This window comes from Natrix helvetica (assembly GCF_964273705.1).
Source record: "Natrix helvetica genome assembly, chromosome: 1".
In the NCBI taxonomy this organism is placed as follows: Eukaryota; Metazoa; Chordata; class Lepidosauria; order Squamata; family Natricidae; genus Natrix; species Natrix helvetica.
The window spans coordinates 57,638,108-57,656,787 of NC_138548.1; the positions used below are offsets into that span (position 1 = coordinate 57,638,108).

An 18,680-nucleotide genomic window follows, 5' to 3' on the forward strand; every position below is an offset into this window, starting at 1 on the left:
CGCATTGTGTTTTTAAAGCTGTTACTCATTTTGATCCTCTTTGTAATGCAAAGTGTATTTGAAATGCCACCAAATAAATACACATGCAACCATATTGAGAATGGAAATATGTAGTTTATTTACAACAGAATGCCACTGAATAATTTCTACCTTTGATTTTTTTTAAAAAAACCAAAAAACCCCTATTAAACCTAATAATTAGAAATTAAAATATCACAGCAAGAAGCAAGTGTGACCTAAGCAATATTCTGAATAGTATGAGATCTTCAGTTTGGACCAAAAGCAATGTTAATGAACATATCCACACAAAGCATGGGAAGGCAAAAATTCCCGATGAAAGAGTACCACCAACTGCCCCTATAAATAAGAAGCAAAACCAGAACTGCCACACCGTGGTGCAGAATTTATTACTAATTAAAAGATATTTCTCCAAGAACAAGCCAATATAATGTTGAGCTTATGGTCACTTCAAAAAAGAAAAAAAATCTGGCTTTAAACTAGGTACAAGAACATTATCTCCTGGCTTTTGGACACCAGGTTAAATATTAACTCCATAATTAATAGCTGCTGTTCCATCCTCCCTTAGAAAACAAAGTTTTTTTCACTGACTGAAGCAAAACCATAGTCCAGGCCTCTGCTCCATAACGTCATAAGAAGTACACTGGAGACACTGCACAAATTCCAGGAATTTAAATGTCAAACAACTTGAAAAGCCTGTCCTTTAGCTTCATATAGTATATATTCAGTGTCACAGATTTGCTGTTCTTCTGTAACTGTAACATAAATGCATTCATTTTACTTCTTAGTACTTGTAGCACAGACTTCGGTTCAAATAATACTGAATCATTTTATCTCATATCTGATCTATATTGGTAAAATTGTTTAATTTTAAAATATAGAAAATGTGAAACAATAGGATTAGTCAATCCATGCAACATTTCTTGTTACCCAAGACCATGATTTTCTAAAGAAGTCAATATTGACCCCCGAGAGTTGATGGGGATACCCTTTGTTGCTGTTATTATTTGTAGTATTTTTTTGTTATTCATAGGTACTATTAAAGTACTTCTTATTATTTTCATATAATGAATGTTTGGGATTGATGAACAATCTGAAATTTCATGAAGAGGCAAATTGCCAGAAGAATTTGGGACCCCTGCTCAAAACTAATGTTTATAAGTTGAGAAGGAGCCAGATGCTTAGATGCTACTTTCTACCCAACACTTTGCACTTCTCCTTGCAGCAGACTTTACTGTGCATTTAAATAAACACTGAAAACCAGTTTGTAGGCAAATTCTCTATCCAAATTTAGAAACTGAGCAAAACATTAGTTTATCTAATATAACATATTAAGTTGCATTGATTGCCAATGCATCCTGTAAATACTAGTTATATAGATCAGATTACCAAATTAATTTTCCATCTTTAATGAAATGTTGGAAAGGAATGTTGTAATCCTCCAATAAAATTCAAAAGTAAATATATTAAGATAAATATAAGGATTGTTATTAAACTGAACCTATCAAATTCTTCAGTGAAACTACACCATATTTAGCAATGATGCATTGGACTTACCGTGAAGATCTTTCTTCTACAGTGAGGACAGATCATTCTGAAGTGGGCATCTCTTTCAGAAAGGGGGCTAGAAGATTCCAATCTCAGTTCTTGGGGGGAAAGTTCAGAATACAAAACCAGAAAGGGACTCCACAAAATACTTGGGAAAGAAATACTGTAAAGTTACATAAGACTCCATAAAGAATGCAAATATTGATGGCTACCTCTTTTCTTGGTGAACCAAACACCGTGTCTTTAAGATAAGGACATTCATCGTAAGTCTGATGTGGATGTAAAACCAGCACATTTTAAAGTGGAATAATGTATATCAAAGCTGTCACTGAGGATACCATCATGCCCCAGGAAGCAGTCTTTGCTCAGAATTATTTCCTTTAGTATCTTCCTGCTGAAGAGTGCTTTACTGAGGTGTAAGAGTTACAGGTAGTCCTCGACTTATGCCCACAATCCAGCCCAAAATTTTTGTTGCTCTGTGAGAGACATTTGTTGTTAAGTTGGCCCCACTTTATGTCCTTTCTTGCAGCAGTTAAGTGAATCACTGCAATAGTTAAGTTAGTAACATGGTTAAGTGAAACTGGTTTCCCCATTGACTTTGCTTGTCAGAAAGTCATAAAAGGGATTACATGACCCCAGAACACTGCAAAAAGGGATCACATGACCTCGGGACACTGCAACCATCATAAATATGAGTCAGCTGCGAAGCGTCCAAATTTTGTTCATGTGACCATGGGGATGCTACAACAGTCATGTGGAAAACGGTCATGTCACTTTTTTTTCAGTGACATTGTAACTTTGAAGTGTCACTAAATGAATTGTTTTAAGTTGAGGACTACCTATATAAAAGACAAAAATACTACAGCCCTATAGATGTCATCTAGACAGCTATACAGGACATTTTTTTCTTAAGATACTGTATCATGGATTTAAAAGATAGTACCTAAATTGGTGATTCGTTTGTTTGGGGTCCAGGTTGATGTGTCATCATTTTTCATTGGAAAATGGTACAAGAATGGAAGAATGTCTCAACTTGTAGCACTTGGAGCTAGTTTCTGGACTTCAGTGCCAGCTAATGTTTGATTGCTGAAAAATTGGGTCAAATAATTTCATGGGGTGGGGGTGATAAATTTGATTATCAGACAGGACTGTATTTTTATCCTTAATCTCAATTAGCACATTATGTAGGGAGTTTCTGAATAGCTTGTCATACTTGAATGGGCCATATATTACAGATTTGGAGACAAAAAGTAGCCTTATTAGCAACCAAGTCTCTGGTTAAGAATTGGCCACTGTCGAAATTCACATCAGCCATGAAGGCAATTCCCTTAGCTAATTTATTCGGATCCTGTTTGAGCTACCTATGCTCTAGAAGTATGAACTTAAATGCTGTTTTATTCAACCGATGATAAGTGACAAAAACAATAAATGAGGGAGGGCCTTGTGGCTAAGCTGTCACTGCATTAAATTGTTTGCTAGCTTGAACTGAATAATTACTGAAAGAGTTACTGCGCAGGTCATAAGGTCTTATCTGACAATGATGTACTGCGCCTGCTCTTCACACATTCCAGAGACTTCTCTTTCCCTTTTGATCTTTGTCCGTCTGCTAAGAAGCTGGTAGACAAACTGTTTTGTCAAAATGTAACAATTAGATAGATTTGTTTTATTTTCTATTTCTTATTTTTGTATTAAAGCTTGTTTTTAATTAGAATGTTTTCCGGGATTTTTTATTTCTTTTCTTCGCACCTTAAAGATAATGCTGTTTGGAAACTCCGCGATCTAAGACCTCATTTAGTTCAGGGTGAAATCTTCCCCTGACATAAGCCTCATGTTTTCTGTGTTACAGAACTTTCACTTTCCTGTCCTCTTGCTGTTTGAAGGGTTCCTTAAGAGGTGGGTTCCTACCAGTTCGGACTGGTTCGGCCGAACCAGTAGTGGTTTGGCAGCCTGGGTCACTGAAACCGGCAGCAACCCAGGCCTGCCACACCTGCCAACCAGTTCTCCTAAGGGGCGCACCGTACCAGCAGTAATGCCGGGAGCAACCCACCCCTGGGTCCTTACCTTTAGCATATATGTTTTGCTATGGAGGACTGCTGCATGAGGGAAAGTACAGAGTTCGGTGGCCAAAGGGAATCTTATTTTTCCTGCATCCTCGTCACACTTCCCATGGACGTTGTTGAATACTTCAGGGAAGGGGAGCCTGGGGAAGGCCACTAGCCACAGTGTATGAGAGTAAAAGGGGTATATGAGTCACTAATGGTAAAAATCTCAACCAAATTATGATTGCATGTGTGTGCACGTCACACACACACACACACTGTCCAAGGCAGAAATATAATTCAAGGAAATGTCTCAAGCTTGGTCCTCTCTAGTTATCTTATAAATAAATGGGGGGAGGGAGCATGAGGAGTCAGACTTGTAAGATTCTGTTACTATAGCCTTATAATAAAAGTAATATTAGTATTCATAACTGGTTTTCAAATCTGGTCTAGCTTGAAAAGGCTCCTGAAACACAGAACCTGGCCACCAGTAGATACCAATGGGAGTGGACTGCTTTGGATTTTTAGGTCTAGGGTCCTGAAGAATTTACTGACTAGTAAGATTTTTGGAATAGGCTGCAAGACTCGGGGAACGGCAACCACTGTCTTCTTCCTTATATCCAGGGACAGATCTGCTTCCTCTTTCTCATTAGGTCTGAAAGGAAACATTCAGGTCGGAAGTGGCATTATGGAGGACTTCCCAATTAATGACTTGCCTTTTCTGCCTACAAAAGAAGCCTGGGACTTGTCCCTGAAGTAGTCAGGAGAGAGTTCCACCAAAGAAGGAGTGGAAATACTCCTCCTTTCCCCCAATGGGGTAAGGTGAGGGAAGCTCCTTGTCATTTCTGTTCTTCCTAGATGGGAGGTCTTTGGTATTAAGTCTGCTCCACAGAAGCCATGGATTTCCCAGGATTCTCTGAGAATCAAAAATTCATTGGGTCTTTGAAAAGGGATACTGCTTGGCAAAGTTAGTTCTAATGATGTGAAGAACTTTCATGCGCTCCAGTGACTATTCAACTTCCCAAAAGGACGTGCCAGCTATTATAAGTGGGTTCTCCATGGCCACCGATTCAGCAGCAGGGATATTGCCTTTCTCAGAGAATCCTGATGGGAAGGCAGACATATGTCACTTGGATGCATACTTTGAAATTAAGCCCCGGTCAGAAAAAATCCTAGGGGATTTGTTTATATATTTATTTGACTTCTAGAGCTGCCCATATCTGCAGACAACTCTGGGAGATTCACAATTCACTGCTACTGCTTAGCTCAGCACTCCTGAAGCAAACTGAAAAGGAAGAAAATACTAAACAAAGGAAAATGTAAAAATAACAGAAATCACAGGCTGAGGTCATCTTTGCCACAAAGACAACAGATGAAAAATGTAGGTAGGTAAGCTTTCTGAAGCAAGAAAAGCTGGAACTGGATAAGGGAATTCTCCTGTCCCATAGGAACTGAAATTGGATTTTTTCTAACCTCATCTCTGAGCAAAGTGAGAAGGATATAGGCACTTTAGAATGGTCTGGTTCCCAAGTAGAAAAACATGCAAATTTCTTACCTTCAATCACAGAAGGAGCAAATGTTTTCTGAAATTAAAAGGACTAGCACTACATTTTTCAAAACAGAAACCTTCAGACCTAAGCATTTATTGTAGCAAGGATGATACGCCGTAAGAGTGCCTTGATGTTGACATGGGCATCAAATGATGAGATGGCAAAACCACATCAGATACATCATGGAGAGAATTTACTGCTGCTTCAGCTAGAACCTCTACAAATCAAGCAGAAAAATAAATGATACTTTAAAAATTCTCAACGTATAGGTACAGCATGTACCATGTAAATACAGTAAAGCAAAGTTAGAAAAAAATGTGAGAGTTCCAGTAAAAAGAAAGGAATACTAGCATACAATCATTCTAAGGTTGCCACTTATATATAACCTTTATATATTTGCCGCATGGGAGAGAATGTGGGGTTGGGTTTGGGCAATAGTTAATTCCTCCTTCGCATTAGCTCTTGAGATGGTGGTGCCCCTCTCAAGAGTCAATTCCTTAACCCAACTAGTCTGGAAAATTTTCATCCAGGATCCAATCTTCCCTTGTTAGGGAATGCTATAGAGAAGGGGATCATACTGAAGCTTCAGAATACTTAAGAAACAGGATTTTCTGGATCCCTTTTAGTAGGAATAAAGGTCTGGGTATGATACTGGGAAGGTTGATTATATCCCTGGCTGTTTCTCTCTATCCTGTCTGATCCAGCAGGATGGGAATGCTCCAAGTCCTGTTAGTTGTAGAATCTCAGCTGGCGAGGATCAAAACACTTGATTATTATTATTATTATTATTATTATTATTATTTTTGCTGCAAAGCCTGCTTTCTGCAACATTCTCCTTCTAGAGATCAGGTATATCCCAACTCTGCTGGTCTTTAGTAAGGCCCTAAAAACCTGGTTCTCTCCTTAGGTCCTGGACCCTGTCTCCTGATATGAAATGACTACTGCTCTTCTCAGCTGCTCTGCATTTTAACATTTTATATGTGGCTGTTTTTATTTTTAATCACTGTTCGCCACCTAGAGTCATTGTTGAATAATAAATAAACATCTACCACGTGTCTTGCATCTCAACATTTTTGCCTGAAATCATGTAAGATCTCTTGCAGGAACACCAAAGTCTCCCAAGATTTCAGCATATGAAATAATGACTGAATTTGAGGATTCCACTGGAGCTCACACTCCAGTCCTATGGATTGTAAGATACTACAGAATATGAAATGATCATCCCAAATAAGAAAGCATCCAGCCTTAAGATGAGACACCTGCTTTCAAGGTATAGACTACATTTATAAGAAAATCATAGTTCTTTTCTTGTCAGATTCTCAAAAGGACATGGAATAAAATTGGCAACTCAAAATTGTTCCACTGTCACCATACAATTATCAAGGAAGTTTTAAAATCCATCCCTTCTTGTATTACGGTTGACCTTTATGTGCTGTATTTGCCAGTTTCCATGTTAACTCCATTGAATTATGTTATATATTAAAAATACAAGACCATCTATTCTTATCTTTAATTTCATTTCATACAGGGCTTCTTCAGATTAGACAAACATTTTCTCACCTTCTTTTACACCAATGATTGATTCCGGATCTGGCAAATGCAAAGATTCAACAAGGCTGGATGGAGAATTCATTGACACCAGGCTCTTGCTATCTAACTCAGATTCTTCCAATAAACTGCTGCCCATCAGTGATTCTGGGTTTAAAAAAGAAAAAAGCCATCACACGATTAATTTACTGTGGTCTGCAATGTTATTTTAGAGTACACGTGTAGGTTTCAGAAATCCATCACAGCAGTGGTGTCCAAAATGTTTGTCTGCCTTACGCAGAGTTTATTTGGCTTTTATACAGTTTTAACAAGCAAAGCAAAACAGGGGTAGCAACAGCATCTTATTGGTACATTTTACTTGTCAATATCTAAGTCCATCCCAGTCAGAGTAGAAGCTCCACATAACTCCCTGGTACGGCCTATCTCTAATAAACAGTTGAGGTAATCGGTCACTGAGCTCATGGCCATTTAATGTGCATGTTTAGCTCCATGCATTTGCTTAATGTAACTGTAGACTTTTAGGTTCGTGTTTGTCAAGAAAAGCAATCACGATATGTTGATTTGCTCAACAACTGAGATTCCAGTCCCAATTATGGTGATTAACCGAGAACTACAGTATGAGAAATGAGGCCCAGCAACCAAGAATCAAGTTGCTTTTGATAGAAGGTACACAAGTGGAAATAGGACACATATTCAAACATAACATTTCCTAAGAAGAAACATCATGCTATAATATCTTTTCCAAGAAGATAAGTAAATAATGTAATGATATCCAGATTTAGATTAACTAAAATTTGTGATCTCTGTGTTATTCTGCTTAGTAATATATGCATTACTATTTATTATTCTGCTTAGTAATATAAGAGAAAAGACCTGGGGAGGTACTGCAGTGTGGGTCTGGGCTTGTACCAGACCTCCCCCACCTCAAGGCAGCCTGTGTTTCACTTAATGACCACAAAGGGTCGTTAAAGGAGGTGATCATGTGAACACCTAATTTACCAACCTCCATGAGTTACAACCATAATTCTGAGCTCAACTGTGGTCATAAGTCGAGGGCTACCTGCAACTGTAACCGATAGATAGAACCTCTCTGTTTACTTTATTCAGGTGGCAATATTAATCAACTAGAAATATCTCTAAAGACTTTGGGCTAGGATTAAGTAATAAAGGGGCAATTACACTACAACTTCCTGCCCAGCCCAGTCCTAATTTATTTACTGTAGGAAATGACCAGGCTGAGTCAAAAGGTGAGGTCAAACGCATAATCAGTCTGGAGTCCCTACGCCCCTGGAAGAGACCTAAGTCCAGCCCCCCACTTGAAGTTCCTTGACTCTTATCTGGCACCAATTTGCTTTAACTTTTAGTAGATCAGATTTTTGTGTATAGGTTGCATGGAATAAACTTGCACCGCTTTTGAACTCTATCCTACCACTTTAATTAATTAATGATACTATTTATAGAGCCACTTGTCTCACAACAGTGACTCTGGATGGCATAAAAAAGTAAAACTACTATAAGAATATAAATACATAATGCCCTGGTTAAAGCAGGACGCACCAAAACATAAAGCTACAAAGCTCACCTAACTTCCTAGCCAAATGCTCAAGAGGGTTAACTGTCACCAATCCATTAATCCTGGTATTTCTAGGGATCCAATCTCTTACCAATATTTGAGGAACTCATGTCAGGTTTTTCTATTTTAGTCCTTACCTGTTTGCTCATGCTGCCTATTGCTAATTGTTTCAACCCTCGAATGATGTTTCTTCATATGTACATTTCTACTACCACTCTGAGAAAATGTCTTCCCACAAATTTGACATTGATGTGGCTTTAGTCCTGAAACAAGGCAGAAAAACATATAAAACAGAAAATTAAATATTTATAATGGGTCAAACAGATTAGTATCAATAAAATTCAGTCAATATAAAGTATTAGCTCTACAGCCAAGTTCAAAACCCTGTTTTGCAAGAAATGTTCATAATTTGGAGTTGTGAATCTGTACGATCTGTAATCTTTAATCTACCAAATGTGGGTTTGGACTCGATGAGACTTTACATGCTTGAAGACTGAGTGAGATATAATGTGAATAGGCTAGCAAAATTAAAAAGAAAAAGGAGAGACCCTGGAATAGGACCTAGAAATTATACAGCTATCTCCAATAAATACTCTCTGCTCTGTGAATTTCATCTCAAGAAATAAAATGTCTTTACCTGAATGGACAACTAGGTGTTTCCGAAGGCTGGAATATTCAGCAAAGGAACGACCACAGCCCTGGGCCTCACATAAAAAAGGCTTTTCTCCTGTGTTATATCAAATTATAATTATTTGCTTCTTTTTTAAAAAAGACCATGCAAATGAAAAACAGTAATTTATTTGTATAGATTTTGATAGTGCAGTTTTTGTATCATCTGTGATATGTTGTTACCCAGATCTCTACAATATACACAACGTTCAATTTTTAGTTCTTGGAAATTCTTAAATGAAATCCCATAATCACTCATATATTCAATTCAGAAAGCCTGCATAAAACGAACTCTTGACATGCATAGGAAGATATGTTATGACTACATTACCCTTATCTTCAAAATAGTGCAATATAGTGCATATCTTTCAATAAAGAATTCCTAGGTTGCTTTTAAAATAAGTCTAATTTTCACAGAAATTCCTTTCCTGGTTAATTCACTTTCCCTTCATATATTGCAGCTTATCACTGCAAACATTCTGATCTTTTCTGATCTACATTATTTCTCACACAAATAACCAGTAATGGGTTCTGTCTCTTGCATTGGAATATTTTGTTTCATACCAAATATGAATATCAAATATCTGGCTTACAACCAGAAATAAGTCTTTTGAATCTTGTCAGTGAATCTTCCATATCTGTCCACAAAATATTTCTGTTTTCCTTCTATGTTTAAAACCACCTTCTCCAGCAATTTCCTCCACTAGTCTATTTCATCTAAAGATATTTGTCACAAAGCCCACTGTTGCCAGGATCATCTTGCAATTTGATCATTCGCTTTTTTCTCTGAATCTATTTTTAAACCCGCTTAAACTTTCTGTGGGACTGAAAAGAAGAGCCATGTTTACTGATGAGAATATATATCCAAACATTTATAGCACCTCATGAAAGGTGGTTATAAACATATTCATGAAGAAAAAGTATTGTTCCAGAAAAGATTGAAAGAACATACCAGTGTGAATTCGCAGATGATTCTTTAGATTCCCAGCTGTTGTGAATTGCTTTCCGCAGCCTAGTTCAGAACAAATAAATGGTTTCTCGCCATTGTGTGTTCTCATGTGCACCTTCAATCTTTGTAAGACATAAAAGCTTTTCCCACAATCTTTTGCTGGGCATGTGTAGGAGCGATCATTCCTAGAAAACAGTATTACTCTCACTAATTAATATTAAAAAACTAGCCAACATTAAAAAGACATTTTTGTTTAAAATATCATGTCACATTTTTATCAGAAAGTTTCAGTTAAACATAGTCAAAGTTAATGGAAAGTAAAGAAGAAATTGTGACAGAAGAAAATAATATTTTATTATATTAAAACTCCTAATACTTTTTGAGGGAATATCTCAAGAGAATAAAAAACAATTAAGTAATGTATTCACAACATAAGAAATAAGTTACAACTGTAAAGCACACATAAAACACAGATTAATACATACAGAACAAACACAAATGCATGTAGCTCAAAAGAAAGGCAGGGTAATATTTTCAAAAATGAAACGATCAATGAAGTGAGTAAACACACATAATTTATTAATGAAAGATAATCACAGGCTATATATGTAGATTAGGCTTTCAACTAAACAAAAATAATGTACACATAAGGTGCAAACTGGACAAATCATAAACAAATATAAAGAGAATATTTTAAAACCTCAATCAACTAGAAAAACAATGGCAGTTTAGAAACACCTGATGTATAATAAAAAGAAGCAAGCTGAAACAGTAAAACCAAAGAGCTAGCTAGGATGAATGCATTCATTGAAATTGCACCCTAGAGAAACACTACATGTTAAGTTATAGAAAATGGAAAGAAATCCAGATGCTCTCAGAAATTCCTAATCAGTGAAGATGTTAAAGGGGTTCTTCCTATTGACAATGTTATTTCAATTGCTTTTCTAGTCATTTGAGGAAGGGGATCAGAATCCCTTGAAATGTATTCAGTTTTGCTATCATAAAGGGCATATTCTTTACAATTGCCTGTCTTTCTACTTGTTTGGCTGATAAGTTTTCTTTTGGGCATACACATAATAAAAGCAATACTAGTCTTATTCAGGCCAATGAATTACAAATCAAAGCAGCTGCCAGTTCTTTCAAACCTAAGCTAATATTTAAAAAATGATCTGGATGAGCTTACAAAATAGAGATTAGCTCCCTTAATTTGCCAATTCTCCCCAAATTTAAAATGAATTGTTCTAAAGGAGAAATCAGTTATATGCTGGATTAATATATATAAAACATGTGGCACCCTGATAAACTTCAGGTTTAGCAAGTCTATATACCTGTGGGTTTTTAGATGGTATTTGAAGTGAGTTGGCCATACAAATGTTCGATCACAGCCTTCAACAGTGCACTGCAATTTTTTTTCTACCCGGGGTAGGTGAGGAATGGGGCTGGATTCCTTCGGCTGTGATTCTCCTGAACAAACATGAACATTTTCTCCTGAAAAGAAAAATCCTACAATTAGACAACATCTACAAATAAAAAATATTGAGTGATGCAAGCTAGTAAAATTAGATATATTTTTTAACGCCAAGTCTGTTCCCTTTTGCTTTTCTGTATATTTCTAGTTAATATTCCATTTTTTGGGGAAGAAATATAACATTTGCTATATTTTCAGAAGCAGTGTTACAAAGAAATATTAATAAAAAAATAAATATGAGTAATTGTTATACAGCACGGGTGTCAAACTCAAGGCGTCATGTGATGTTTCACGACCTTTTTCTCCTTTGTGGAGCTAGGGTGGGCGTGGCCTGCGTGTGATGCATCTGGCCTGCAGGACACCAGTTTGATACCCATGTTCTACGGAAAGCATCTTGAACTGCTTTAATTTGTATCTTTGCAAAGGGAATAATAAAAATAACAACTTACCATTATTGCTTGCTTTGGCATTCTTAGCGAGCTGTGCTCGGGTGGCAGCAATCAAACTATCATGAGCCAGTTCTTGTACACGTAAAAACCATGGGGTACTGCTGTCTGTATTATTATTTGCAAAGAAATTGTTCCCAGAATCGACTGCTCCATCCTGGACAAATACCAGGTGTTCTGAAGAAGACCCAAGACCTAGAGAAGAAGATATCTTAAGCAATAAGCAAGATAAGCCAAACTACTTGTTATCATTTAGACTTATATACTGCTCCACAGTGCTTTCTGTGAAAAAACTTCACCATACTTTTCAAAGCAGTGAATCTCAAATATTGTATCTTGTTTTTTACTAGTAGAAACTAATCTACCTACATAATTACCTGTCCGTGTTAAATTGAGGAGAATAAAGGAAGTGTTATCACCAGGCTGAAGATCTTGCAATAAGGTAGAAGTATCAGGACTTGGAAGAAGGTCAGGTGGTTTCTGTACTGTTTGTGCCCTTGTCTCCTCACCATCAGGGCCAACATTTACTTGGAGACTTCGCAGAACAGCCGAAGAAGAAGCATGCTTGGAAGAATGAATATGGTTTGGGGAATCATCTGAAAGTTAAAAAAGCATTGAACTTAGAGGCGTCAGTACATTTATTATAAAATCAATGTTAAAGCCAGTGTCCTTGGAATCACACACGCTATTTATTATGTTAAAATATGCCAGAATTTTCTCTTATGACATATGTATCTCATTTATCAAATTTCTACATTTCAACAGACTCTCAGAGGCTTAGAAACAATAAAGCAAAAATATTGAGATGTCATTAAAAACCATAAAACATACAATACCAATCATCAATACACATCATGAACCAAATATCCTCCAGACGAATTTGGTCCCCAACATTTTTGAAACATGGCCAAAAGAGGGGAGATCTAACTTCATGCAGGAGAATATTAAAAGGGCCACTAATAGCAGGGGCAAAAAATGTTTTGAGCATCGGCCTCCCTTTCTATTTCTCCTCTAACAAAATTATAATGGTTGAGCCAGATCCTGAAAAGCAATGCACTCCCGGCATCAAGCCAAAAAGGCCTTCAAAGGTTAATATCAGCATTTTAAAGTACACCAAGAGTTATGGCCACCAACACAGAGCTTGTAACACAGCTATCTCTGGGTAATACTAACAATACTGTTCTAACTGAAGCTTCCTATGATTCTTAAAGTCAGTGCCATTGCAGTAGTCTAGACTTAAGATAATAAAGGCATGAGTTACAGTCACAAGGTACTCTTATCCAAGGGAAGTCAGGACTGATGCATCATTCAAAGCTGGATTAACCATAACCCTACAGCCTACCCTCATTCAAAAAAATGTTCCACCTGCTGCTATGGCAATTGCCACAAGTCCAGGAGGATCCCTAAGTCATGGACCAGTAATCAATAATCACTGGAGTCAGAAGAAAACCCCAATGTGCAAACAACATTCCCATTTTGTTAGACTTCAATTCCAACTTGTTCTCTCTCATCCAGACACTCACAGCCTGCAGGTGCTGAGGCAGGGTTTCAGTGGAGTCCTCAGCAGAACCTGGACTTGTGATGGAAAGTAAAATATAATTGGCATACCGGACCTCAGAGGATCTCTCCAACAGCTTCTTGCAGATATTACCATTAAAAGGAAGCTGAATTTCCATTTATACAGCATATTATAAAAATGTTTTGCAACAAAACAGTCTAATCACAATGGATTCCTTCAAAAGTACAGTATCATCCAAAGGTGTGACACAGTGCAAAATATTTTTAGAATTTGTCTGATTTCAGCTTTTACCTGGCAATATCAACCTGTTGCATTGTGGGGATTCTGTAACGGGAAGAAGAGATAGACAGGTAATATTTTTAGGTTCTGATTCCACAAGCCCCTGTCCCAGTGGGATAGATGTGTTCTGAACAAATTGAACCAGCAACTGAAAAAACAATACAAAACAAAGATGTTAAGGCAGAAGTAAATGAGGTAATAACATGTTTTTATGTAATACAACCGCTCTCGTTCATCAACGTTAATTGCAAAAGATAGTAAAACAGGAACACTTTCTCAAGTATACCTGCATAATTACTTCAAAGAGACAGAAAAATATAACATTTAATCATTCAAAGATGAACCAATAACTAAAAACATGAACATTCTACAAATGCAAGTATTAACTATTAAAATTCTGACATTTTACTGTTTTGCTAAACAATGCATAACAGCACTAGATATTGCAAGACTTGTTCTCTGCCTATATTTACTACCAATATTACCTTGTTATTGTGTAAGAACCATTCTTGAATTTTAATGAACAGCTGCAGTACATAATGCAATCTACATGACTTACCTAATAGTTTTTGTGGGATTGTAGTCATAATGGAACCCAAGTAACACATGATGTGCTTAAGCAGCTTATCATTACAAAATAAAAAGTATCAGCTATGGAAAGCCCACTAAACATTAGCAAGGAAGGTTTTTTTTCTATTTGCAATGCAGGTTATAGAAATATAGAAGCAACTATGTACTGAATCAAATTCAGTACTGCTAACAGTTACCAGCAATAGCTCCTCCAGAGTACACATAGAAATACTTGCAGCACAACAGAAAGAAAATATCAGTCTGAATTAGTCTGGTCTCAATCACAATAGAAACCATTGCTTGATCTAATATTTGGCATGGAAAGGATGATGCCACAGACATTCATACCAACTAGCAATTTTGTAGAAGGAAATATTGGAGAATAGGAGGAATTTTGCTGCAAAGATAATATGTTAAACTATATGGTGAATATATTTAATTGGACAAAACATAAACCCAGGTGTTGTTTACTAGTGTTGTTTTGGAAGAAATCCTACAGAATACAGTTAAAGTCCCTGCCTTCCTACTTTTATTTCTTATAAAAGACATTTTATTTCTTATAAAATCCCTCAGCAGTAGTTGTAAAAAGTAAGAAAAATTCAATTCTCAGTACAACTTGTCCAAATATTATCCTCAGACATATTAAGGAAAAATTCATAATACAACATTTTTAACACCTTGCCTTCAGCACTGAACATTTTAATCTCCAGTATGTATGTTTTACAGTATGCATTTTAAGCTCCTTTCTACAAAGCCCAACACATACTGTTAATAGTTTCTGAAACTCTTAATGCAACAATTTGCCAAAATGCCAGTTCATTAGTCAAGTTCTATAGAAAGACAATAACCCATGGAAAGAAAAGTATTTTGCATCTGGCACCCAGAGCAACTTTCTAATAAAAGATCTGATGTATAATTCTATATAAATTTATTTAGGGATTTTTCCCAAAATATTATTTGGAGATTATTTCTAAGTAAATGTACTACTCTAGTGACTTCTTATAACAACATACTTTCAAATGACACTTTATAGATATAGTTGGTTGAATAATGGAGTATAACACTGTACAAACATGTAAAGTATATCAATGACCAGGAATGCAAATCTGGTGCTAACCTCTGGTTTAGACTCTAACTCATCTGATAACATCGATTCAAGTTTCCAACTCCCAAAGTAGATCTAGGTAAGGCATACGTTTAAGAGATCAACATGAATAGTTCATACTGTGTTTATACATATATTCCAGCCTCACAGGCTAATGAGGGTCATCTAAACAGAGAAGATAACAGAGAGTAATTCAATGTAACCTGAAAAAAAGAAAGAAAATTAACTAATTATACAAAAGGTACATAGTACTCCATTATATTATTATAATAAATTATAAAGCATTGACATGTATACTCTGCATAATTGCACTGGTTTTCTTATTATAAAACTGTATCTATTTCTACACTGTACACTTTTAACTAGAATCAAGAACCAGATAAAATTATCACTCTCTGAGATATATATTTTCTATACAATGGCTCACTGTAGGATTTTGAATACATTTACTTGCTCCTATCTAATTTACAAAATAGTCATTTTAAGGGATTAGAGGTTTTTCTGGAAACTAAAATCTGTAAACCAAACATTAAAAAACAGCTTTTAAGATACTAAAGTAAGTTCATTCTCCCTTGTTTCCAATTTATAGTTAGAAGCCTCAGTCAGTATGGCATCACAGTTTTCTATATTTAAAACTATACTAAAACTATTCAAGGACTACCAACCATCTTCAGTTAAGTTCTATGCATGTCACTGCTAATAAAGAATATTGTAAGGCTTAAGATGGCCTCAGCAACATGCCACTTATAAGTGCCATGGTAATGACCACACTTTATCTAGATTCCCTCCCCCCCCCCCCAATTCACTATATTACAATTAATTACAGTCCATACTACATCTACAGATCTGACATTAAAACCGGGACCACAAAATAAAATTGTAACTGGATAAGAGAACAAAGGCTTGAGTTTGATTGCTAATAGTAGCAAATATCACCAGCAATTTATTTTCATGAACCAGAGAATTATTAAAAGAATCCTTGGCAGACTTAATCGGTACAGGACATACTTTTATTAAATACTAAAACTCAGTGATCTAAAAATAATCAGATACAAAACAACCTACCCCATACTTGGAATTAAATAATTCTGAGATTTCAGATGCCAGAATTATTCACAATTCTTCCAATCCTGTTTGTACAAAGTTTATTCATTTCAGCAACATAATTAGAGAGGTGGTTTGGAAAGGGGAGGGGGGTACCGTTTTGTTATTTTAAATCTGAAGTATGACATTTTTGATGATCTACTACAAACCCCACATTCAGTTCTTCTTTCTGCCTGTATCCTTAATCCTTTCCCACAAATGAACCAAGCTTGTTTTAAGGTTACTTATCTGTTGCCTTTCTATTCATGGCCTTATGTTTCATGGGTCTCCACCACTGATAGATCGTAAACTATTTGGGAAATTAGTCTGATCTTTTCTTTCTACAAAGCACAAGACATTTCCCGGATAAATTATATAGGTCGCCACTACCCTCGGGGATTTTGAAGCAGGATCTTTTCTGTCTGAGCAGTTTTGGGCGATTCCTACAAAGACGCAGTTTAGGGATTGCCAAACAGGACACGCCACTCAACCCCCAGCAAAACGCCTGGCGGCATCTGTCAGTTAAAAGGCCGGTCCACAAAAGGAGCCAAATCCACCCGTACGTACGGTCAAAGTAAACTCGGCGGGCGGTGGGAGGCGACAGAGTAACCTTCGGTCGCGCCTGGTCTCTTACGGCAAGGCCGAGGCCTCTACCACAACACGAAGACCAGCGAAGGAAGAGCGGCTTCTCCCAAGACTGGGTTCCCCAAAAGGGAAAGGGAGGGAATGGGCGCGCTGCCGCGAGAACGTTCCCCCTGCGGCTGTTCTCTCTCGTCCTTTCTCTCCGTGCCGGGAAAGACGCCAGGGAGGGAGCCCAAACTCTCGCCTTTTCCCGGGACAATCGTTTCTTACCGGCATCTCAGGACGGTCCGGATATGACGTGTCCAGCAATCGGAAATCCCAGCATCCGCTCTAGGACAAACCATAGAGTGAGACGGAGACAAAGGTCTAGCTCTAGCGCAGTGTTTCGCAACTTTGGCCCCTTGAAGATGTCCGGACCAGCGAATGCTGGGTGGGGAATTCTGGGAGTTGAAGTCCAGACATCTTCAAGTGGCCAAGGTTGGGAAACGCTGCTCTAGCTCCTCTGACGCACAGACTGAACTAAATAGCTCGCGGTTGAAAAATGATTAGATCAATTGCCTACTTCCGGCTCTTATTGAAGTGCCCTGGGTGACGCGGCAGATGGGATGGAAAAAGCAAGAGAGCAACTTTAGAGACAAGGCAGTAACACAACTCCCAGGATCCCGCGTAGATTCCGCTGCAGCTACCCCGAAATGAAAAATAACGGAGTCGTGCCCTGCATGTGTGCCCATTGCATTACGTTTGACACTCGCAGCCAGTTTAGAACCGGAAGTATTAACTAAATCTGCGCTTTAAAAAAAGATGGATTTAGATCGCTGAGTTGATGGCAGGGATCTCTTCACGCCAAGTTGTGCCTGGTTTTTGTGACACATTGATCAGAAGTATATTTGCTGCGTGCAGTTATCGATGTTTTGATATCTACACACTTAGTATAATGATATAAGAAAATTTGGGGATAATTCCTTTCTACAGATCTAATTTGTAACTGACCTCTGACTAGGCACATCAGTGGAGCATAGCTATCTGTTACAACACCGGGCTTATATTTTCGTGCTTTTCTTTTCTTCTGTCTATATTTTCTACTGAGCAAACACAGATAGAAATGTGAGAATAACACTTTACTGCATCTTATAAAGAGGGGTCTAAGCTACCTAAAACTACAGTATGAACTGTTAATCAATCAAGGCATCTTCCTTTAGCAACAAATGATTTCAGAATTTCTCAAAATTACATAGTATATAAACAATAATGACTATATTAATTCTATTGAATATAGGCAACATGTTACTCTGAACAAGTTACTTTATATTACATTATATTTCACAAATATAATGTGAAAATATGTCATCAATACTATTTTTCCATTAGAAGTTAGGATACATAAATGAATTTAACAAATCTTTAAAATAGTGATTAAATAAGGCCAGCTTTTGCATATATTTAACCTGTTGGCTTGTTTATTTTCATGCAAAATAATAATACATATTCATGGAGAAATTAAATTCTTGAAAAGTGAGCTAGCAGAACAAAATGGTACAATCCCAATCTTTTCCTATATTTAGCAACATGATATTGTTGGGAGCAAATATTAGATGGTCATTCCATTGTAGGAAGTTATCACCCAGCCCTCTTCCAGAAAAATGAAATATCCTAGGAATATTGAAAAGGCAGAATATTATATTTTCCTGGATGTGAAAAAGGGAGAAACACATTTTAAACACAAAGTAAATTCCT

General features: G+C 36.9%; 2 protein-coding genes across 6 annotated transcripts in view; both read right to left on the minus strand.

Annotated features, from left to right (window-relative positions):
* Nucleotides 1-18,680, minus strand: part of MIA2 (MIA SH3 domain ER export factor 2) — a 141,918-nt gene that overhangs the window by 48,451 nt on the left and 74,787 nt on the right. The window lies entirely within an intron of this gene.
* Nucleotides 95-17,370, minus strand: ZNF410 (zinc finger protein 410). Of its 3 annotated transcripts, XR_014174209.1 has the most exons (13): nt 17,217-17,370; nt 15,294-15,484; nt 13,619-13,754; nt 12,186-12,404; nt 11,812-12,003; nt 11,223-11,382; nt 9,898-10,079; nt 8,914-9,003; nt 8,414-8,539; nt 6,716-6,850; nt 5,161-5,372; nt 1,576-1,664; nt 95-773 (listed from the first exon to the last, which is right to left on the minus strand). XR_014174209.1 is itself a non-coding variant. In XM_081939737.1 (12 exons), exons 2-11 carry the CDS (start codon nt 15,324-15,326, stop codon nt 5,248-5,250), a joined length of 1,398 nt encoding a protein of 465 aa, XP_081795863.1. In that variant the 5' UTR covers nt 15,327-15,484; nt 17,217-17,370; the 3' UTR covers nt 95-773; nt 5,240-5,247. The 3 variants fall into 3 exon arrangements, 2 of the variants coding, with proteins under 2 accessions (XP_081795863.1, XP_081795864.1); XM_081939737.1 differs by lacking the exon at nt 1,576-1,664 and having other exon boundaries at nt 5,240-5,372; XM_081939738.1 differs by lacking the exons at nt 1,576-1,664; nt 17,217-17,370 and adding an exon at nt 16,932-17,210 and having other exon boundaries at nt 5,240-5,372.

Coding starts and splice junctions, on each gene's coding strand:
- ZNF410 (XM_081939737.1), bottom strand. CDS start 15,326: ATGTTATCAGATGAGTTAGAGTCTAAACCAGAG. Junction 11,383..11,811: donor TGCCAAAGCAAGCAATAATG/GTAAGTTGTTAT, acceptor TTTTCTTTTCAG/GAGAAAATGTTCATGTTTGT. Junction 9,004..9,897: donor TCATCTGCGAATTCACACTG/GTATGTTCTTTC, acceptor GATATAACACAG/GAGAAAAGCCTTTTTTATGT.